Genomic DNA, 24,134 nt, shown 5'->3' with positions numbered 1-24,134 from the left:
AGTAAAACACATCACTCTTTTAAATACATCAATGGAATCGAAATAGCTCTAATTCATTTGAAAGAAAGAGGTGAACAAACTCTTATTTCAATCAGAAAATTTACATTGTTTCTTTTTATTTTTTTTGTTTTTTTTGTTTTTATTTATTTATTTATTTATTTATTTATTTATGGCTGCGTTGGGTCTTCGTTTCTGTGCGAGGGCTTTCTCTAGTTGTGGCAAGCGGGGGCCACTCTTCATCGCCGTGCGCGGGTCTCTCACTATCGCGGCCTCTCTTGTTGCGGAGCACTGGCTCCAGATGCGCAAGCTCAGTAACTGTGGCTCACGGGCCCAGCTGCTCCGCGGCATGTGGGATCTTCCCAGACCAGGGCTCGAACCCGTGTCCCCTGCATTGGCAGGCAGATTCTCAACCACTGCGCCACCAGGGAAGCCTCATTTTATTTTTGAGACCCATATTTCCACTTGACTTCCTCACAGAATGTTATCTTAGTATGACGTACAGCATCTTTATGCTTGGAAATCTTTTGACTCCAAATTGCATGTTTCAGAAGTAGGTATATATATATTATATACCTATATATATATATATATTACATATATATATAAATGTTATCTGTAACTTGAAGCCTTGAAGTACTAACAATTTTCTTCAGGACCGAATGAAGAATGCACAATTGATCAACAAAATACAATTACAGATTTCAGTTTATAGCTATTAAGCTTAAAGGTAAAATTTAATTAGAAATACATGTCTTAGAAACTCTTATAAGGCTGTCCCCCCCACCACTACTAGTTCGTGGATCCACGAAAGACTATCACTTAGTGCTAAAAGGAGACAGCTGAAGCCTGAGTGAGAAGGGGGTCAGCCAAGGTGGCGATGAAGAGAAGAGATTCAGGGATCTCTCGGAAACCCAGGAGCAGAGCATTTCACGGAGAAGGGAGTGGTCCATACCGTTTCATGCTGCATTTCTCCTCGACGGTGCGGACATAGTTTCCCATTTGCACGTGACAACAGTGACACCACCCTAGGTTCATACAGCACTTTAGAGGCTCAAGACACTCGCATAATGTAGAGCTGTTTAATCACCAACCTTACTTCTCAGAGATTTCAAATAAACAGAGTATTCTGAGACTGCGAAGTATTCATAGCAATGGGGTAGAGGAAGGTGAGGTGTGATAGGAAATATGCATTCAGCTCTTGTCCCTGGTTCCTGACACGGAGTTCCTAAATCCCTTAGAATTTCCTGGTTGACACAGGAGCATCTCTTGTTCTAATGAGGTGGCCCTAGTTAGCTTTAGGATGGGGACTGGTCACCAGGAAGACCAAGCCTTTGTTTAGAAGCCTTTCAGCCCAATCTTCCCCCTTCTCCCCAACCTCTGGGGGCTGGGGGAGGGGCTGGAGATTGAGTTAAAATTTGATTATGCCTCCATAGGATAATGGATTATACCTCCATAAAAACCCTTAATGACAGGGTTCGAAGAGTTTCCAGGCTGGGGAACACGGCCACGTGCCGAGAGGGCGGTGGCCCACGCCGCCCCGCCTCGGGACAGAAGCCCCTGCACTTCGGACCTGCCCAGACCGCACCCTATGCATCTCTTTCATTTGCAACCTTTGTACTATCCTTTATAATAAACTGGTAAAGGTAAGCAAATCCTTTATAACAAACCAGTACAGGTAAGTAGCGCGTGTTCCTGAGACCGTGAGCTGTTCTAGCAGAGGATGGAGCCCAAGGAGGGGGTCGTGGGAGCTCTGATGTACAGCTGGTCACTCAGAAGTCCAGGAGGCTCGGACATGGAGCTGCCGTCTGAAGTGGGTGGTCTTGTGGGCTGACCCCTAAGTTGTGGGGTCTGTGCTAACTCCGAGCAGTTAGTGTCAGAACGGGAATGAACTGTGAGACACCCAGGTGATGCCTGGAGAAGAAGACTGGTTGGCTTGTTGTGTTGGAAAACACCCCAGCAGGAAGTACTAGATTCGACCCTGTCCGAGAAATAAAATACCTAAAAGCAAAAGCAAGGACTCACCAGTGACTGTGTGCAGCATGTCCACAGCCGGCTCTTCCAGAACTCCGACCTGCTTTTTTATGATGGCCTCAAACGTCTTATAATTCACAAACCCTGGCAACTCTCTGCCACGATACCGATTTTCACACTGTTGGATTTCTTTACATATGGCGTTGTAACCTACAGAAGGAAAGAACAGCTCTGAATTATTTTACAAAAATGGCCTTGCGGGTTTTGTTGAACACAATGCCATTCTAAACTTTCTGAAAGTACAGAGGGGCAGGGGAAAAAATCAAATCTGATTGTCAAATCGAAAAAGATTCAAGGACTGCAGTAAAGAAACAGATCTCGAGATAACTGTCCTTAGTCATCTCAAGACGGCAAGAACAGAGCCAGGGTAGGACGTCAAAAAACAGCAAATGCAGGAACTTAGAGTAAGACAGATTCTTGAAAAGGTACCTGAGTAGGGAATTTTGTAAATCAAATTCGATTTTTTTTAAAAAAATTGTATCATAGAATACTATGATTGCAGACCCTTTAAAAAATAGAAATGACCATCACATCAGCTAGAATCAGTGACACAGCACATAGTCCTGGGCTGTGGCAGGAGTAGAAAGTGTTTATAAATCAAAGGGATAATATAGTTAGATTATTAATGTGATATGGTATCCCTGTTTACTACATAAAGCACTTAATTTTTTCTTTATATTCTTGGAATTCTTTTTACTCTCAACAAACTGGAGTGTGGAGAAACAACCCCATTGCGGGGTAAAAATGCAGAACGGCTATGGTTCCTTTTTTTTTTTTTTTGAAGAACTAACCAGGGATGGTAGCCTGGTTACCCCCTTTTGGTCAGGAGATATTTTCTCAGAGGCATTTAAAAAAAATCGAGATCTAATTCACTTACCATAAAATTCACCCTACTAAAGTGTACAATTTTTAGTATATTCACAAAGTGGTACAGACATCACCACTACCTAATTCTCGAACGTTTCCATCACACCACGGAACAGCAGTCATTCCCCATTTCCCTCTCTCCTCAGCCCCTGGAAACCACTGATCAACTTTCTATCCCTATGGATTTGCCTATTCTGAACATTTCATATACATGGAATCAGACAAGCTGTGGTCTTCTGTGTCTCATTTCTTTCACTCAGCATAATGCCACCAAGGTTCATCCATGTCGTAGCATGGGTCAGGATTTCATGCCTTTCTATGGGTGAATAATATTCCATTGTGCACTGCACTGTCTCCCCCAAATTCATTTGTTGAAGTCCTATCCCCTAGTGCCTCAGAAAGTGACCGCATTTGGAGACAGGGCCTTTAAAGAGGTAGTTAAGTTGACCTGAGATCATGAGGGGAGACTCCAATATGACTGGTGTCCTAATAGGGAGAGAAGATCAAGACACAGACACACACAGAAGGACGACCATGTGAAGATACTGGGAGAAGGCTGCCATCGACACACCAAGAAAAGAGGCCTCAGAAAAAACCAAACTTGCTGACATCTTGACCTTGGACTTCCAGCCTCCAGCACTGTGCGAAAAAAAATTTCTGTTGTTTAAGACACTCAGTCTGTGGTACTTTACTGTGACAGCCTTAGCAAATTAATACATATGAATATACCACAACTGGTTTAACCATTCATCAGCTGATGGACATTTGCGTTGTTTCCACTTTTTGGCTGTTATGGATAATGTTGATAAGAACATTCACATACAAGTTTTCGTGTGAACACCTATTTTCATTCTCCTGGGTATACACCTATGAATGAAACACTCAGGTCATCCGGTAACGATCTGTTTAACGTTTTGAGGAACTGCTAGAATGTTTCCCAAAGCATCTCACCATTACATTTGCTCCAGCAGTGCATGAGGGTTCTAATTTCTCCACATTTCTGTCAACACTTCCTGTTAACTGTCTTTTTGATGGTAGCCATCCTAGTAAGTGTGAGATGGGCTCTCCCCGTGGATTTAATTTGCATTTCTCTGACGGCTAATGATGCTGAGCATCTTGTCATGTGCTTATTAGCCACACGTAAATCTTCTTTTTTGGAGAAATGTCTATTCCAATCCTTTGTCCATCTTTAAATTGGATTATTTCTCTTCTTTCTGTTGTTGAGTTGTAAGAGTTCTTTATGTATTGTGGATACTAGCCCCTTATCATATACATTATGGGTCCCCAACCCCTGGTCTGCAGCCTGTTAGGAACCGGGCCACACAGCAGGAGGTGAGCGGCAGGCGAGTGAGTGAAGCTTCATCTACCGCTCCCCATCGCTCGCATCACCGCCTGAACTACCCGCCCCCTCCTACCCCCCAGCCCCCCGTCCGTGGAAAAATTGTCTTCCACGAAACTGGTCCCTGGTGTCAAAAAGGCTGGGGACTGCTGATATATATGATTTGCAAATATTTTCTCCCATTCTGTGGGGCATCTTTCCACTTCCTTGATAGTGTTCTCTGATGCACAGAAGTTTTAAATTTTGATGAAGTCCAATTTTTCTTTTTTCCTTACGTTGCTTGTGCTTTAGGTGTCCTAGCTAAAGAAATCAATGCCTAATCCAAGGTCACACAGTTTTAAACCTATGTTTTCTTCTAAGAGTTTTACAGTTTCAGTTCATACACTTTGGTTTTTGATCCATTTTGAGTTTATTTTTGGATAGGGGGTGAGTTAGGGGTCCAAATTAATTCTCTTACATTTGGGTGTCCAGTGATACGTAACTGATAATTTGTTGGGAGGAGTTTAGCATTTTAAAAAATGAGCTGTTTTTCTCGCAGGCTGACTGCCATAAGCACTTATGCCATAAAAACATGGCTGGGCAATGCCGTGAGGGGGTTTTTGGAAGCCAAGGACTGTTGTCTTCCTTGAGAGGGACAGAGCGGGGCCCTCCCTCCACATGAGCACACAGCAGGCGTGCAACCCTCTGTGCGTGGACTTAGTTCCTGTAAGCAGCACGGAGACTGTGGACACATGACAAGTTACGGCCCCAGGAATGAGCTTCCTGGACGTTTCTCCAACAAGGCTCAGTGTTATTTACCCAGTCCCACCCTGCATGCCCTCTGCCAAGGAACAAAGGTGTAGCCTTTGAATTCTGCAAAAACTCGCATGATTTCTCTTCCCATGTTCATTACTCGAAGCCAAGGAGGACTGTCAATTTGAACAGCCCTGGTCAGTTGAAATAAATTATGAAACCAGCCCCACTCCACCTACTCCCCTGCCACCAAACTGTTGGAATAAAAGCAAAGTTACTTGAAATTTCCCGCAGCTGCTGTAGCTTTATCATTTGTCAATATACGATTTACTTTAGGCTTCTTAAAGGAGTAAAAAAATAAATTTCAGATCACATTTTCTACTTTTTTCGGACTCCTGAGGATTTCACGATGCAAGGCTGGCACCTAGCAAGCTGTTGTATTTTCTTTTCATCGCTGCAACTGTAAGATCCATTACGAGACACATCAGGCTTCAAGGCCTTGGTGGGTTAACCAAGATCAAACTGGGTTATTTCAGGGGCAGCACCATTGGTAACAAAAAGAGCGTGACACACATGACATGTCGACCTGCTCACTGATGAGGCAGTGCTGATTCTTCTAAGAGTCATGATTGATATGGGCCAATGAGTCTGCATTTTCTCTCTAGGTGTCCTCTGAAATCAGTACTAGATGCTTGCTGGCCAGAGTTCAGGGATATGAAACAGCACATGTGGCTTTCACGCCACTAACTCCTTACTCTGGGCGTCCTTCATCAACTGCATCACCCAGCCCCCCGGCCCTGGACTCAACTTGACTTGCAGGGTTTACCATGGTGCCTTGGACTCACCTTTTTGGAAATTCTTTTCAACCACAATACTCCATTTGTAGAACTCGGTTCGCATTTTGTTAAACAGCCGAGAGTCATACTCTCCCACGAATTCCTCCCCTTCTATTTTATTAGTGATCTCTTTATTAAAGGCATCAATTTTCTGCCAAGAAGAAAAACGTAAGTATCAGCGGAGATATTCCAAATACAAGCAAAGTAGTTTGGCGGTCGCATGCATGCAGAGGGTGGGCGAGCCCTTCTCTGCTGCCTTACGGGCCCGGGTGGGAGGACAGGAGAGAAGAGGCTTTGGCAGCAGACAACCCCAAACTCCCCTCACTGCCCAGGGGTCTCGGGTGAGGGCGCTTGAGGAAGAGGCGATGCTGTGAATGGGATGGTCTGCCACTCCCTGCCCACCATCCCCCAACCCCAGCCCCTTTCTGGTGCTAAGTGGCCAAAATGAGTCCGGATCAGCTTTAGGGGAGTGAAGAGAGATGCGCACAAGGCCCACGCACGATCCCTTTGTGGACGGTGAAGTGTGACTCTCCAACTTGGCGCCCCTGGCAATACTCACATCTATCAGAAAGAACATCTTTCCACTTTCATCTTCCGGGATATCTACGCCATACTTCTGTAGCTCCTCTGTTATTCTCTGGTGACTCTCCTTTATTTGATTTTCTAACAGGGGCAGAGATTTCTGAGGAAAATCGAAAACAGTGGAAAGACGTAAATATGAAGAGGGAACGAGTCAAGGTTGGCGATGATGGGAAAGGAAGAGTTAGTCCAATGCTCGTAAGATGCTGATTTTTAATTAGGCCAAGTGGACAGTTTCTTAGCATCCCACTCAACGTGTGGTCCTCTGGCAGGCAGCATCCACACCACGTGGGAGAATCCCGGGCCACATCCAGACCCCCTGAATCTGAGCCGGCACCTTCACAGGATGCACAGGAGATCCACGTGTGCTGACGTTTGTTAGCCGACATGGTTAAGCTTTGTGTTTGCAGGATTCTATTCAGAGATTGGACAGCTTTGCAAGTACTTACACAGATGTGCGTGATGAGTTCACTGGTCAGTCTTTCGGCCAGGCACGGGACCGTGGCCCTTCCTTCCTCCAGAAGATCCCTGCAAGAGAAGACAACGTACATGTCCATCTGGGTCTAGCCAGAAAATTCAAGTCAGCTCTCTGCTGCTGGGGAAAGCCAAGGCAAATCCAGTTACATCCCACTGGATGGAATGTCCTGCATCTGGTACCCAGCAAATGTTCAGAATTGGATCGCATAGAATTGACTGAATTTCAGTAACGTTGGGTATTTCAAAAATGGTATAGAATGATCCCTGCCAGCTGATATATTGTGTCTCATGACATCTGACTATAGAAATGGTCTTTATAAAAATATACAGTCACCTCTAGATACATTTTCATAACATGCACATACCCTTCTATATACGTAATGCATATCAGTATCGAGCTTCATGAAAATATACTGACACAGGTGTATGGATGAACCCTGAACTGGGGGACCCACCCTTCCCCAAGAGGAGAACTTAAACCATGGGCTGGTTGGAGGAAGGAAGCCAAGCCCTTCTCTCACTCTTTCCAAATATGTGTTTGCAGGGTGAGTTATTACATGATTTTCTATATATTAAGGGACTTTTTAGGATGAAGGGCAGCCAGGAAGCATGAGTTCACACACCTCTTTGCAAGAGTACACTCATACCTAAGTTTCAGTTTCCACACCTGTCAATTTTTTTAATTGTGGTAAAATATACATAACATAGAATTCACCATTTCAGTCATTTGTAAGCGCACATTCAGTGGTATTAAGTACAATTACGTTGCCATGCGTCCATCACCACCATCCACCTCCAGAACTATCCCATCTTCCCCAAATGAAACTCTGTCCGCGGTAAACATCTCCCCCTCCCCCTCCCCCAGGCCCTGTCTCTATGAATTTGACTCTTCTAGGGGCCTCGTATAAGTGGAATCATACAGTGTTTGCCTTTTTGTGACTGGCTTATTTCACTGAGCATGATGTCCTCAAGGTTCATCCATGTGACAACATGTGCTAGAATTTCCTTCCTTTCTAAAGCCGAATGCTATTCCACTGTATGGATGGACCACATTTTGTTTATCCCATTCATCTATCAATGGACACTCAGGTTGCTTCCATGTTTTAGCTATTGTGAATAATGCTGCTCTGAACACAGGTGTACAAGTATCTCTTCTGAATTATATGTCTCTGCAGGCTTCTGGGAGCATCAAATGTGATAATGTTTACGAAGGACATGGGTCTCCACCTACATACACACGTGTGCACACAAGGGATGTCACTGACTGTGTCACTTTTTTACTGGCATCTCCTTTTTATTGGCATCTCATTGCACAGCACTCTAATGGTTTCCAACACTGTGATCTCTTATTCTGGTTCATTTATATAAATCCCATGATTTTCAACATTTAGATTCCAAATTTTCACAATTAAAAACAAATCTGTAAAAACAAATATTGTATAATATTGCTTACATGTGGAATCTAGAAAAATAGTACAGATGAACTTATTTGCAAAGCAGAAATAGAGACACAGATGTAGAGAACAAACTTATGGATACCAAGGGGGAAGGGGGGGTTTGGGATGAACTGGGAGATTGGGATTGACATATATACACTACTATGTATAAAATAGATAACTAATGAGGACCTACTGTATAGCACAGGGAACTCTACTCAATACTCTGTAATGACCTATATGGGAAAAGAATCTAAAAAAGAGTGGATATATGTATATGTATAACTGATTCACTTTGCTGTACACCTTTAACTAACACAACATTGTAAAGCAACTATACTCTAATAAAAATTTAAATAAAAAACAAACCTGTGCTGAACATCCTTTAGCCAACATTAGTGGATACATCTCTGATTACTTTCCTGGGTGGAATTCCTAGAAATGAAACTCAACCTCGGGGACGCACCTATGCAGACAGGTTCACATGTGACCTCAGCACACATTCTCAGCAGCACAGGTGAAGGTCCACGCCCCTCCTTTCCCACCAACTCTACATCTTCTCATTATTTCAAATCTAACCAATTTATCGGTCTTTTTGTTTTTAAAAAATTTCATTTTTGGCATTAGGTTTAGAAAGACTTTTATCCTGGGATTATAAATTCTCCGTCTATTATTTTCTTCTGGGATGCTTAGGGTGCCTTTCTTGTACTTAATTTTAAACTTCAACTGATATTTATTATATTTTGGTATCCCATGTTAAGTAAGGTCACAATTTAATTTTTTCCCAAATATTAAACAATTATCTCAATGCCACTGATTGATGATCAAACTGACATAGCCCAGGGATTTGAAATGCCACATTTATCATAGACCAAATATATGTATCTGAGTCTTATTTCTGGGTTTTCTACTTTGTTTCTATCCTGTTTCACTTATGTTTATATTCCGGTTCCAGAACCATACTATTTCAGTTATTGCAAAAATCTCTGCCTTATTTTGATGTTTTAAATTTATTCTTTGCAGTACTTTGTGAATTCCTCCTTTTTTCTTCCAGGCAAATTCCACGGTCATTGTCAAGGAACAAACACACATGGATACTCTCAAAATCTGATCTCAGACAGCATCCATTTTCCCCCGTGAGGACGGAGGTCCTTAATTTTGGTTCACACTCAGAAAACACCACCCGCCTACCTGAAATGGGCGTGGTTCTCAAAGAAGTCCTGCTCCTTCTGCAGGGCCTTGGTCAGGCTCAGCTGGTGCTGGATGTCCTGCTGGCCCCTGCACTTGACTATCATGTAGCCCTTCTTCAGGTGGAAGACGAGGTTTCTCACCACGTCCACTACCTTGTCTTCGGTGCCTTTGTCCACCAGATCGGGCTTCGTCAAGATTCCTACGACCCAGAGACTTTGCTTAGAGAATGCTCACAGCTTCGCAGAGTGAAAAGTAAGGACAGCTCTCTGCCCCTGGGAAGGCAGGTCCCCTGGCCCCTGGTTTCCTCCCACCCTGCTTGAGGGCAGACAATAGGGCTTGCAGAGCGAAGGTGTGAGGCTCAGCCCCTGTGTTCTCCCCAAGCTCACATCACCCAGATCTCGGCTCTCACACCAAAGAGACAGCAGCGTGTAATGGCCCTTTTGTGTTCTTTTTGTCCAGTGGAGGAGTTCACTCTCAAACTTTCCTGTGCATCTGAACCACCTTAAGGTAGGTCTTAAAATGCAGAATCTCAGGTCCCACCCCAGAGATTCGGATTCAGGAGGTTCGGTGGGATCGAGGGACTTGCATTTCTAAAAATTTTCCGATTATTTCTGGCGCAGGTGGGGTCTGGCTCACACTTGGAGGAACACTGGGCCAGCCAGGACCAGTTACATCATTTGTGGGGCCCATTACAAAATGGAAACGCAGAGCCCCTTGTTCAAACATTGAGTATTGCAAGATGGCAGCATCAGAGGATCACTCCAGGTGTGGACCCTTCCAGGTGCGGGGCCCCGTGGGACTGTCCAGCGAAGCCAGCCCAGGACTAACCCTGAGGTTTACCGTGTCCACTGGTAGCTGCTGCCCTGGCCCAGAGATTCCCATCCCAGGCATGACAGGCAGCAGGACAAGCAAAGAATGAGCACCTGCAGCTAAGGATGGTGAGGCAGAAGGTGGAAGGGACTGGGTCCTGACGGCGTCACTGAACAGCGGTCCCGAGGGAAGCAGCCTGTGCCCAGAGTTCTGGTTAGGCGTGAAAATAAATCGCCATTTGTTTCAGCCACTGTACTCAGGTTCTCTGCTGTTTACAGCCAAACGCATTTCTTAAAACATAAAATTTAGGGCTTCCCTGGTGGGGCAGTGGTTGAGAATCTGCCTGCCAATGCAGGGGACACGGGTTCAAGCCCTGGTCTGGGAAGATCCCACATGCCGCGGGGCAACTGGGCCCGTGAGCCACAACTACTGAGCCTGCGCGTCTGGAGCCTGTGCTCCGCAACAAGAGAGGCCGCGATAGTGAGAGGCCCGCGCTCTGCGATGAAGAGTGGTCCCCGCTTGCCGCAACTAGAGAGAGCCCTCGCACAGAAACGAAGACCCAACACAGCCATAAATAAATTAATTAATTAATTAATTATTTTTTAAAAACATAAAATTTACCATTTTAACCATTTTTAGGTGCACAGTTCAGGGGCATAAAGCACTTCCACATTGTTGGGCAACCTTGATCACTAACCATCTCCACAACCTTTTACTCTTCCCAAGCTGAGACTCTGTCACCACTGAACACCCACTCTTCTTTCTCCCTTTCCCCCCGTTTGACTTCCTGTCTCTATGAACTTGACCACTGTAGATCCCTCATATAAGTGGGATCACACAGTATTTGTCCTTTTGCCCTGGCTTACGTCATTAAGCATAATGTCTTCAAGATCGATCCACATTGTAGCAGGCGTCAGAATATCCTTCCTTTTTAAGGTTGAATACTATTCCATTGTATTGATACATCACATTTTGCGTATCCATTCATCTGTCTGGGACACATGGGTTGTTCTACCTCAAATGCATTGTCAACTGACATAACTGCTTTCTGATTTTGCCTCACCTCCTGAACCCACCATGCCTCTTATAAGCAGGCAGACAAGGATTACAAGCCAACAAGAGTCAAATGTGGCCCATTTCATCTGGCCTCAATGTGTTCTCAAAAGGTTCTCATCTTGCGTGTGTGCCAGGAAGCACCCACTGGATTCAAGGGATGCTTTTCCACTATCAAGCCACCTACTATTTCTAGATTCTTCCGTCTTCTTACCTATGGTCCTGTCTCCTTGGGGGTCCACCTCCTGAGCCATGCGCAGGGCCTCCGTGGTGGCGATGTCCACATTAGCGGGGACCACCACCAAGTTGATGGTCTCCTGCTTAAGGATGTACTTCCTGATGAGAGACTTGATCTGTTAAGAAAATGAGAGGGTATGAGAGATGAGACAGGTCCTGACCTTGTACTTGCTTCAGACCCTCCAAATCCCAGAGGTATTTCTCCAAAGAAGGAACTATGGAGAAACGAGCCCACAACACAAGCCTGGTGGCACTTCCCAAGTCAGAGGAACTAAGTTCTCTGTGGCTGAAACATGGAAACCTGTGAGGTCTTAACTCTTTAACTATCTCCTAAGACCTCAAATCTGACAGTCACAATGAAAAACAAGATGCCAAAAGAATTGCTTGACTATTCCCTAAATCTTGAATCCATAGGGTGAGATTCACTGATATAGGAATATCATTAGACTTGCTGCTAATGCTCTCTTATGCCTCCCACATAAAACCCCTTCCTAACACGTGCTCGTTTAGACATGGCACAAAATGTAACTACGACCAAAAGGAGTCCCCACATAAAACACAAATAAAATGCATTTCCAGCTTTGCCTGTTTGCCTTTTTCCACAGAAGCTTCCACCCAACTTGGCGGAGTAGATTTCGACCATCACACTCTCCAAATTCCCCACCTCCTAATACCCACTCTTCAAGCTCAGTCCTGGACTCACTGATGCTCTAATGCAGCCCCACCCCCGCAAGGCCCGGGCCAGGATGGAACCTGACGTTTCACCTGATATTCAATGTCGGCTGGCTGATTGCCCACAGCGATCCTGGTGATACCGGGAAGATCTATCAGGGTCAGATCCGGGACATGAGGGGAGCTGACTTCCAGACTAATCAGCTCATGACTGATTCCCGTGCCTTCCCCAGCAATGGCAACCTGGGCTAGAGAAGAGGAAGGAAAAAAACAGAATAGAGCTTAGGATGGAATATCACATTACAGCGAATCCTCTGAAAGCAACTTCCACCCACTGTGGTTCATGGATGAGGCATACAGTGAGTCTCCTACATACGAACGAGTTCCATTCTGAGAGTGCATTCATAAGTCCAAGCGTTAAGTTTCTCCTTTCAGATGTCTCACATCGATGATGTAATCTCTGTGGTCTGCATTTACAGAGCCCTGCCATAAATTAGCCTAAACTAGGGTTATGCAAGCACATGCACCCCACTTTTGGAGAAAAAGGACCCCCATTTCTGAATAGGGTTCAGTGATGCCCCAGTCAGCATTTTGGAATGCCTTTTTACCAGGTTAATAGGTGAAGGGGTTCCCTGGTCCCATACCCAGATACCTCTTCCATCAGATCTGTGGGATGGGGAAGCCCTTGAATAAGGGACCAATACTCCATATTTGGAGACAACCTTCAAAATTCACATTATGCTCAGATACGTACTTACATACTAAACAATAAATTACTGAGGTCAGATTCTGTCCAAAGCACTGGTCTTAATGAGAGTAAAAGAAGAGAAAATACAAGAAAGCTGGGGGCCGGATGTAGGGAAGGGAGGGTTCCCGAGGGACGAGGACAGGCCCAGAAAGGGGAGAGTGGGAATGGTGTCAGGCAGACCCCACCCACTTCACCCGGTTGACCAGACAGCCAAATAGGCAATGACGAACAAACATGGGACACTTACCTTCACTGATTTCCTTTTCCACCTGCGAAGCATCTGAAATCTCAGTCTCTTTGTCCCGGAAACTGACTTTGCCTTTCCACTCGTCTTCATTCACAAGTTTTTTCAGTTTCAGCACCAGAGGACATCTTGTAACAATACCTAGGAGGTCATTATCCATCAGTTCTATACTCTGCTCTTAACAGTCCTATATGGTGGTCTTAGACCAGTGGTTCTCAAATTTTTAAATAATCATCTGGGGAGACTGTTAAAACTGTAGACTTTCTGGTCTCACCCTCTGACACTCTGACACATTCTATCTGGGGTGACTCACGAATGTGCACCTTGAATGTACGTCTCAGGTGGCGTCTGGCTTGAAAGCCACTTCTTTAGACCCCCTTCTTCACTCCAGTGTTTTCCATCAGCCCAGGTGGCAAACTGCAGTGGGGAGCCCCAAACTTCTGCAAATGTCCTCTGCCATCCCCCAGTGCACACACCCCACTCCTATCAGGAAGGGGGACTGCCCCCATCAGGCCACCTCACCACAGTCTCCTGACTGTAAACTTCTTCCAAATCCCACCCGCCTTCACATCTGACCTATATTTCAAGAGCCAGCTCAGGTCTGCCTTCTTCCCTGGAGCCCTCACTGATCCTTGGCCTGGTAGCTCAAAGAGCACCACTAAGCAGAGCACCAATCTTCACCTCCCAGATGGAGGGTCACCTCTTAGGAAGGGGCTCAGGAAGGACACCCACGTGCACAGTGTTCAGGGCTGAGGACCCACATGCATTTACTCAGACCTTCCGCAAGTGTAGGTTATGTACAATCCACACTAAACACGTGATGAGAGGATGCTATGAATTGGGTCTCCTCCCCCCGCCACCATGTCAAACTCATATGTTGAAGCCCTAATGCCCAATGTGACTATACTTGGAGATAGGGTATATCTTTAAAGAGGTAATTAACATTAAATGAGGTCATAAGAGTGGGGCCCTAAACAACACGTCTGGCATCCTTCTAAAAAGAGGAAGAGATCCTAGACATGGGTGCACATAGAGAAAAGGCCACGTGAGGACACAAGGAGAAGAGGGTCATGTGTAAGCCGAGGACACAGGCCTCAGGAGAAACCAACCCTGCTGACACCTTGATCTCGGGCTTCCAGACTCTAGAACTGCGAGAAGTAAATTTCTATTGTTTAAGCTCCTAGTCTGAGGTCCTCTGTTACTGCAGCCTGAGCTGATTAACATAGAGGGCAAGTGCTTATGCAGCTGTCCAGGGCCTGTGGGAGCTGCCCTCCCGGGGGCCTTCCCAGAGACCTCCCCTTAAACCACTGGTCCCCGGGATGCCTTGTGGCTTGTAGGAGGCTGGCCCGGCAGAGCTTACCGCTGCCTCTGGGAAGGGCGACCCCCGACAGAGCCTCCAGCACGGAGCTCTTGCCCGAGCTCTGGTCCCCAATGACAGCGATGGCGGGCAGGGCCAGGTCCTGCTCCACGCCCAGGGCCCGCAGGGAGTCGATGAGGTCTATGCAGGGCCGCACCTTCTCCTCGTACTGGCTGTACAGGTTGTTCTCGGACCCCTGGAAGAGGTAGAGTGGGAGACCTCTATCATAGCCTGCGGGTCACATGCCATCAAAGATGGACAACTTCAATCGACCTAATATATACAGGTGATCAGAGTTCTCAAAAGAGAGTGGGGGCAAAACAGAAATAAATACTTGAAGAAATAATAGCTAAATTTTTCCCAAGCTTGGTGAAAACTATTAGCCTGAAGATCCAAAAAGCTCAATGAATCCTGAGCAAAGGAAACATAAAGTAAACTACATCAAGGCACATTATAGTCAAATTGCTCAAAACCAGTGATAATGACAAAATGTTTAAAGCAGCCGGAAAATAACATGTTATAAGTACAGAAGAACAAAGATGAGATTTACAGCAGATTTCTCACTAGAAGCTATACAAGTGAGTAGACAGTGGAGCAACCTGTTTAAAGTACTGAGAAAAACCATCAACCTAGAATTCTCTACCCAGAAAAAATATCTTTTAAAATAATGAAAGTGAATAAGGACCTTTTCGGATGTACAAAAGTGAATGAATTCATCACCAGCAGACCTGTACTACAGGAAATGTTTAGGATGTCCTTCAAGCCAAAGGAAAATGATATTGAATGGACCTCTTAATCTATACCAAGGAATTTATACCAGAAATGGTGACCACTATGCTTTTTTATTACTTAATTATCTTTAAAAGACATTTGACTATTTGAACAAAAATAACAATGTATTGTGGGGTTTAAAATATTGATAAAATTAAAAATCATGATAAAAATAGCATGAAGGCTGGGAGGGAAGAAATGGACACATAGTATCGTAAGGTTCTTATACATGAAGTAGTATATTAGCACTTGAAGGTAAACTTGATAAGTTAAGGACATATAATATATTCCCTAAAACAGTTTTATTTAATAAAACGGAATCATAAAAAAACTTGATTAATTCAAAAGAAGGCAGGAAAAGAGGAAAGAGGAGATGAAGAACAAGGCAAATAGAAGACAAATAGCAAAATGATCTTTCCAAGCCCAATTACATTAACAATCACAGAAAATCTAAATAGTCTAAATACTCCTAAAATAGTCAAATGACTTTGAAAAAGAAGAACAGAGTTAGAGGGCTAACATTCCCTGATTTCCATAATTACTATAAAGCTGTAGTAACCAAAACAATGTGATACTGATGCAAAAATGGAGAAAGAGAATGGAACAGAATACATAATCTAGAAATAAACCAATACATTTGTGGACAACTGTTTTTTGACCAAAGTACAAGGGCAATGCAGTGGAAAAAAGGTAGCCTTTTCAACAAATGATACTGGGATAACTAAACATCTACATACAAACAAATGACCTTGAATCTATGTTTTACACCATGTACAAAAATTAACTCACAATGGAACACAGACCCAAATGCAAACTCTAAAACTATAGAACTTCTAGAAGAAAACACAGGAGAAAATCTTTGTGACTATGGATTAGGCAAGGATTTCTTAGATATGGCCCCAAAAGTACAATCCATAAAAGAACCAACACATAAATTGGACTTCATCAAAATTTAAAACATCTAATCTTTAAAAAAGACCGTTAAGAGAATGAAAAGACAAGGCACAATGTGTGCAAAGCTTATATCTGACAAAGGACTTGTACCCAGAATATATATAAATAAAGAACGTTCAAACCTCAACAACAAGAAAACCAACAACCCCAGTGGAGAAGAAAATAAGAAAAAATCATTTCACCTTTTACCTTTTTCTAATTCCTATTTTTGTGTATGCTTTATAATATAATTAAATTTTACTGGAATAGTTGTTTTATAGCATCGTGAGAAGGTGCTCATATTTTGGACCAGATGAGCCTTTGTGTTCGGGCTGTCCTGTGCATCGTAGGAGGTGTAGCAGCACCCCTGGCCTCTATTCACCAGTCACTTTGAGTTGTGACAACCAAAATGTCTTCAGACATTGCCAGGTGTTCCAAAGGGTAAAACTGCCCCCAGATGAGAACCACTGCCTTACAGAATGCCTGAGCACAACATTTCATACGTGGGAAATGTTGACAAAATTCAGCAGAGAAGGGGGTACACATACTGACAGGGATGCCCTTGGCCAAACTTTAACGGGGCTCCTTTGAGCCCCCTTCTCCTCTAGGCCTCTCCTTCACCTACGGAGTCCAGACTTGGCAAAGAATCGGGCTAAGCCAGTTCATCCAGAAGCTCCTCAGCTTTGACAGCCAGTCAGTTCCTTCCTCACCTCCCTTGATCCTAACCTAATTCCTCTAGGTAATTCTTCCTCCTGTCCTCCACCCTGCCCGCGGGCTATAAATCCCCACTTGTCCTTGTATCCACATTGAGCGCAATCTCTCTCCCCTATTGCAATAGTCTTGAATAAGATCCTCCTTGCCATTTTTAAACAAGTCTCCTGAGCAATTTTTCTCTATAACAACACTTCAGAAAGGTTTGGAGCACGATTCCCCACAGAAGGACTCGTGGTGCCTGTGCACCCACCTGGCTGTACCTTTACACTCATCAGCGGCCTCAGTCTTAGCCCTCCTTATGGGTTCTTTTTGTTTTCGTTTCTTTATACCACCCATTCATGAGAGTTCATAAAACATGAATACTAATTAGTCAAAATGCATGTACCAACCACCTGGGTTAAGAAAACACATATCCCCTGTACTTAAGACACTCCATCTACCCCTCCCCAGGCACATTCCTCCGAAAACCACTTCACCCCCAGAAGGTCCTTCTGTTCTCAGGTTTGTGATAACAATGTCCTTACCTCTTCATTACAGTTTTACCACCCGTGCATCTTTCCCTAAACAATACATGGCTTATGGTTGCCTGTTGTGGATCTTTACATAAATGGGATCATATAGTATATTTCTTCTGTGACTTGATTCTAGGGTTCACCATTGTTTATTTATTTTTAATTTTGTTTTTTTTTTTTTTGGCCACGCCATTCGGCTTGCAGGGTCTCAGTTCCACAACCAAGGTTGAACCCAGGCCACGGCAGTGAAAGTGCCAAGCCCTAACCACTGGACCACCAGGGGACTCCTGCACCATTGTTTTTTAGACTCAGCCATCTTGATACCTGGAACTCTAGCTCATTCCTTTTCACTACTGTATGGAATTCTACGGCATGAGCATACCACAATCTATGTATGCGTTCCACTACTCATGGGCACTTGTGTTGTTTCTGGTTTTGCTTAGAAAGAATACTATATGAACGTGGAAAAATGCTTCTCAAACTTCAGCACAAAGAAGAATCACTTGGAGGGTCTGTTAAAACACAGATGGTAGGCCCTGTCCCTGAAATTTCTAGTTCACTAGGTCTGGGGGGAGGATATGTGAAGGTGATCACTTGCATGTCAAACTTCCCTGGGGATGTTGATGCTGGTTCTCTGGGGACCACACTCTAAGAACCAAGGTCTACACCTAGAAGTGGAATTGCTGGGTCATAAGACACCCCCTGTTCAACCTGGCCGAAAAAGGCTAAGCTACACCCAAACATATGGGTGTGAGCACTGTGAGTCCCTCCTGCCCTCTATCCTGCCAGTTACAGCCAGGAGAGAGACGACAGTTATATTACGGTGGTGGAAAGATGGGTGGACCTTCTTGTTTTTCTATGTCCTTCAATGTAGTTTGTAATATTGTTTAAAACATTGTTAAACATTGATTATGGAAATGGAGCCAACTGGAAAGAGGCTGAAGATCCATTGTTTTAAAACATGTGACAGCAAGAAACAGAGCTCTTCCTAAGTGCCCAGCCTCTACCTCTTCTCAACAGCCACACAAAGTAAATACTATTATTATTCCGACTTTACAGATGGAAAATCGGGCTTCTAAAGGGAAGAATAACCACCCAAGATCATACAGCTGCGAGTGTCAGCACTGGAATCAAATTCAGGTTGAATTGATTCCAGAAGCCAAGTTTGGTTCCCACCAAAAATATTGTCTCGATTCTGGGAGAAAAGACACCACATGGCTTCACTGTGAGGTGGTGTCACAGTGACACCTCAGAGGTTTGAACTCGAGACCGAACCATGATGTGTGCCCGTGATAACACAGGGCTCCTCGGGCCCAGTGCCTGGGGTCAATTCTTACACTAGCCGATCAGCACCTTGCCTGGTTTTCCAGACCAAAATTGCACCCCAACCGGCATCAGCTAAGGCAAAACACTGTCTGCATTTGGCTGCAAGAAGGGCCCAAACAGAATGAGTAGAGTCTTTGTATCCACATCCTGCCCTCAGAGAGATGTGGAAGCAGGCATCTCTGGGCAGCAATGGCATCGCTGTATCAGTGGGCAGCCCGCAAGTGGACACAGCTCATGTCCACACGGATAGTGGTTTTCAGGCATCAACTTACTGTTTCCTTTTTCCCCACCAGATCATCATTTCCATTTAGTAACAGATGACTGGATGCATTAGGTGAATCGGATTCTTTGATTTCCAAGTCAGAATGAACCATCTTCTTCCTTTATCAGGTCAGCTTAAAACCAAGTAGATCAGGATTAACACAATTCAGAAGCTAGGTACATTCAATCATGGAACCAAACCCACCATGAGACACACTGGGACACAGTGGGAGCTCAGAAAGAAATGACAGGACAACTCCAAGGAACCAAGTGTCAAATGAGGACAAATGCTCCAAACCAGCTCAGTGGTCTTCAAGGATATGCTTCCGGATCTCCAAAGATTTTTTTAAACTCTGTATTTCCCATCATGATTGTAGGTTGAACATCAAAAATTTTTTTCACCACAAATTTAAATAGTGGCAAAGGATGAAATTTATGATGTATTTTTAAGTTTACATTTAAAAGTAAAATTATTATAAAATTCTTTCCATTGTAGATGAGGGATTCTAAATATTATGATAATTTAACACCAAACCTATGTTTTATAAAATATGAACTCCAAGTCTTTTACTCTGTTCCTTTTGATCCTTGACTTCAGATATTTGTTCCATATCCCCCACCTAAGTGGATCTTAAAGTCATTCATTTTCTTTTTGAAAGCATTTAATTGGCCACCTTATCATACTTGTCTGCACCCAGAAAATACATATGCATATATTTGAAATTCATTAAAATTTTTTTCTGGGACCATAATTCTCTAAATATTAAAATTTACACATCTAATAATCTTAGATAAAAGTAAATGAAAATATTTCTCCTATGACTTGAAATGAATGTTATAAAAAATATAAAGCACTTACTTACCTCCAATATACCTTCCTTTTACTTGACAATGTAACGTTGACTAGTCGGCAGAAATTCAGAGCTGTTCTCCGACACCTCCTTGAAATCAGGCAAAACACACAAATTAGACCAAAACCCAGGCGAATAAATAACAGCACTCACCAAGTTTCTTCCCCATTGTTGAGAATGGTGCAAATGAAGGGGGGATGTGCTTTGAAAGAGATTCACAGTTCCCTGAGTCCTTTTTGTAAACTTTAAATATTTAAACTCTAAGGTAGATGGATAAGGCACAGAGCCTTGCTGTCAATGTACGGCCTGAATCAACACTTTTGTGTGTGTGTGTGTGTGTGTGTGTGTGTGTGATGCTCTTCTTGCTTCTTCTCAAGGGACCCTACCCCAAGGCCTATATGATTTTGGGTCCATACTGGTGCAGTTGAAAGGGCAAGGTTGCTAAAAAAAAAAGTGTATTGGGGGGAGAGGGATGCATTCTGTTCTTTGTATAGTGAGAGAAGAGCGATTTTGAAAGGTGATCAATTTTAAAGAGTACTTATGGAATCTGGCAATCTGGAAATCTATTCCCTAACCACCACCCACTCCCATGCCTTTGGAAAGACTTCGTGTGCCCAGGCGGTCCCGGGCTGGAGCTGGGGCCCCATGTTAGAGACTACAACTTCGGTTGACCTTACTGTACCCAGTCAGGTGGCATCATTAGTCCCCAGGGCTAGCACCCCAAGACCGTGGGTTCTTTGTGAACAAATTCCCTTCTGTTTGTTTCATCAAATGACATTCCCTGTAAGCAAAATTCTTGTGACTTTTGTCTGTACATCTTAAATATTTGTATCTATCTTGGATCATCTTTGAAAATCAGTTTGGATCTCAGGAGCAAGGCCATCTCAGTAATAAAAACCAGTGTTTTACTTATTCATTACATTCAGCATCCGGCTGCACTTGTCAAACTGAGCTGAACGCATTCATCCATTCTGGCCATGCTAGAGTCAAGCCGTGTGAGCCGAAGCCCCAAACTGCTCATGAAACGTCTAACCCATACCCTGTGTTTGCAGACAAGGCTGCAGGGAGCTTCGAGGTGGGCACAGCACTTGGAATCTCTCTCCTTTCCAGCCCCCATCTCCCCAGTCCTGCACACCCACACTGGTCACTAGTGGGGTTACTGCACCAGGCTCTTCTCTCACCCCAAAGGTTGGGGAGGGTAGGGATGGGGAGAAACTGCCCAGGTGTTGTGGGTTCTTTCCATTCTGTCTGTCCACTCAGGTTCCCACTGTCCATGGGGCTGGCTGGCGGGCTGTACCACCCCCCGCCCCCTTAAGATTTCCCAGAGTGCTAGTTTGCCTATGGCTCCCAGACCCAGATGCCATTCCCCAGTGTCACTGAAGAATCCCTGCAGTGGAGGGCGGGGAGGGGATCAAAGGGTTGCCCAGGGGAGTTCTGTCCTTGTGAGAAAGCTTCCTCAGCCCAGTTTGCAGAAAGGAGCAGGGATGGGAGGGAGGAGTTGGCTCCCCTAAGCCCTAAATAAGGGCCACCTACCAAGCAAATTCAAGAAAATGCCGGGTTCAGTGTCTGCAAACTGCCCAAATAATTCAGTCCGGTTAATCCTCTCAGGACTTAGATTTGCTTTTTCTCATCAAAGTGTTTTGCCTTCCAAAAACTCACTGACATTTACATTGTTTATGATTGTAATAGGGAAGAACAAATCTGACTCCATATTAGATGTTTCTTTTACTTCTAACCTTTATATTCTATTCCTTTTGCTACAAGTTAATCACTAAAGAGATGTCGCCTATAGCTTAAAGTAAACATCATGGCCCCCAAGCCTGAATGTAAAATGAAAATACCTTTTCAGCTCACAGGAAACACTCTGACCCAGCCCACCTGTATATGGCTGCAAGAAAGAAGAAATCAGCACACCCCCTCCTCCGGTCAGGCTGAAATCAAGAGATATTTGCAACAATTTAAGGCCTTCTTGCTTTACCTCTTCACCTCCCCGCTCTTTGTTCTACAAAAGAAACTAGCATCCAGACCCCGGGAAGAGGGTTCTCTAGGACATTGGTCTGCCGTCTTCTCGGACTCCCAGCTTTCCGAATAAAGTCCTTACTCCTTACCCCCAACACCTCATTCCCAATTTATTGGCCTCTTCCAAGGCGAAGAGAAAGAGCGCAGACTCGGTAATTTGGTTAAAAGGGAGAACATCTTGTACTTTAGACCTAATGCTCTCTATCAAATCAAGATGAGCCGAGTATCGGGAGGTGGGCGGAAGAGAAGTGAAGAAGGACGGGGGCGGGGGGGGCGGCGGGGGGGACGGGGGGGTGGGGGGCGGGGGGGGTGGGGGCGGGGGGGGGGACGGGGGGCTGGGGGCGGGGGGGGACGGGGGGGGGACGGGGGGGTGGGGCGGGGGGCGGCGGGGGGAGGGCACGTCCACAGCGGGTAGGGAACTTCCTGGCCAGCAGCTCTCTTCTAAAGTAGAAAGATGACATGAACTTTTTTTTTTTTTTTTTGGATTTTCTTATTTATTTATTTATTTATTATTTATTTTTGGCTGTGTTGGGTCTTCGGTTCGTGCGAGGGCTTTCTCCAGTTGCGGCAAGCGGGGGCCACTCTTCATCGCGGTGCGGGGACCGCTCTTCATCGCGGTGCGCGGGCCTTTCTCTATCGCGGCCCCTCCCGTCGCGGGGCACAGGCTCCAGACGCGCAGGCTCAGCAATTGTGGCTCACGGGCCCAGCTGCTCCGTGGCATGTGGGATCTTCCCAGACCAGGGCTCGAACCCGTGTCCCCTGCATTAGCAGGCAGATTCTCAACCACTGCGCCACCAGGGAAGCCCGACATGAACATTTTAGGAGCCTTCTGGGGACTTCACAGCTGAGGGGGAGCTGGGGGGAAGGGTTGACATCCCTTGACCTTACTTCCGACAAAAACTTCATTTAAAATTGGACTGAATAATTCCAAGGATCCCACACGCGCAGCTCTGCGGTCACCCGCGGTGGGGTCGGGGTGAGGAGGGCTGCGGTGCAGGTCTCAGCAGCGCCTGGGTTTTCCGTCAGCCCACAGGGCTGTCCTACCTCCCTCCATCCTGAAGACTAAGTGTGCCGGCTCCACGCCGTCGCACCCGGCTGCACAAGCTACGGGGAAGGCAGACCCTGGGCATCTCTTCATCCGCCGGGTTAAGGGTCCTCCGCGCAGGGCACTTCTGCGCATGCCCCCTCTCTCCGGCCAGCCCTTGCTTCCTATAGGGCGGCTCCGGCACGCAAAACCTCCCAGCGACCCTCCGCTCCAACCTCCCTCTATTCAGAAGGATTGCTGGAGACCCCCATGCGCTTCCAAAGAAACCCCCGTGCAGCTGACTTGTCTGGTTTGCACTCCTTAGCAGGAAATATAAACTGATACATGAAGCTTGGTCAGCCGTTTGGGGTGCGCTCGGAGGTCACGCAGCAGTGGATGTGAAATTTTTGCAGTGCGCCCCTCTTAACCAGCTCCCTCGGAGACCCTCTTTGCCCCCATCCCCTCCACGTGCCCACCTTCTCAGGCAGAAAAGCCGCCAGTTTGGGGGGGTGGAGGACTGTTTTTGATGCATCACCCAGGAGCCTCAGAAGCGTGTCGGTAGGAAAGTAGAGTCAGCAGTGCTCTGAGCCCAGCCAACATCGTTGTTATTATTACTATCGTCATCATCATATTATCATGTCAATATCACTAATAATCATGATCGTTCTTACTACTACTAGCTTGCGCAATACCCGCACCCCGGAGCGCTCAACTCCCAGCCAGCCGCCCAAATATCCCGAGGCCTCTGGCCGGCGGAGGGTGCCCAGACCCAGGAGCGCGACACTTACCTTCCTCGTGCAGTGACTGGCGCCAGGCGCCCGCCGCTCTTCGGCTTTAAGCAGCGCGAGCGCCGCCCCTCGCTCCCCCCCACCCCCCGCCCCCGGCCGCGGGGAAACTAAACCCCCAAGTTCCCAGGGCTGCGGGATCAGAAACGAAACCGAATGCGTGGCTCACCAGCGCCTCCGGCGGCCCCTGCGCCCCGCGCCCCCAGCTGAAGCCTCCTCGAGGCCCCCCAGGTGTGTCCCCGCACCAGGAGCATGCCTGGGAGCTTGCGGGAAATGCAGATTCTCGGCGCCCACCCAGACCTGCTGCATCGGAAACTCTCGGGCGCAGG

The 24,134-nt window shown here is 45.6% G+C and overlaps 1 protein-coding gene across 3 annotated transcripts in view; it reads right to left on the bottom strand.

The window, feature by feature from the left end:
* Nucleotides 1-23,880, bottom strand: part of MX1 (MX dynamin like GTPase 1) — a 30,647-nt gene extending 6,767 nt beyond the window's left edge. Inside the window, exons 1-13 of one of the 3 annotated variants that reach the window (XM_007172712.3) lie at nucleotides 23,809-23,849; nucleotides 21,819-21,908; nucleotides 19,990-20,067; nucleotides 19,138-19,260; nucleotides 14,613-14,805; nucleotides 13,256-13,393; nucleotides 12,354-12,508; nucleotides 11,566-11,704; nucleotides 9,489-9,687; nucleotides 6,834-6,912; nucleotides 6,365-6,487; nucleotides 5,815-5,956; nucleotides 2,023-2,181 (exon numbers count right to left, since the gene is read on the bottom strand). In XM_007172712.3, coding sequence (XP_007172774.2) covers nucleotides 2,023-2,181; nucleotides 5,815-5,956; nucleotides 6,365-6,487; nucleotides 6,834-6,912; nucleotides 9,489-9,687; nucleotides 11,566-11,704; nucleotides 12,354-12,508; nucleotides 13,256-13,393; nucleotides 14,613-14,805; nucleotides 19,138-19,239 — 1,429 coding nt within the window. In that variant the 5' untranslated portion in view covers nucleotides 19,240-19,260; nucleotides 19,990-20,067; nucleotides 21,819-21,908; nucleotides 23,809-23,849. Of the gene's footprint in view, nucleotides 1-2,022; nucleotides 2,182-5,814; nucleotides 5,957-6,364; nucleotides 6,488-6,833; nucleotides 6,913-9,488; nucleotides 9,688-11,565; nucleotides 11,705-12,353; nucleotides 12,509-13,255; nucleotides 13,394-14,612; nucleotides 14,806-19,137; nucleotides 19,261-19,989; nucleotides 20,068-21,818; nucleotides 21,909-23,808 lie in introns of all 3 variants that reach the window. The other 2 variants (XM_007172714.3, XM_007172715.3) reach the window with 2 other exon arrangements.
* Between the last annotated feature and the right edge of the window lie 254 nt (nucleotides 23,881-24,134).

Source organism: Balaenoptera acutorostrata, chromosome 4 (assembly GCF_949987535.1).
Source record: "Balaenoptera acutorostrata chromosome 4, mBalAcu1.1, whole genome shotgun sequence".
Taxonomy (NCBI): Eukaryota; Metazoa; Chordata; class Mammalia; order Artiodactyla; family Balaenopteridae; genus Balaenoptera; species Balaenoptera acutorostrata.
This window is presented reverse-complemented; position numbering and strand designations above follow the sequence as displayed.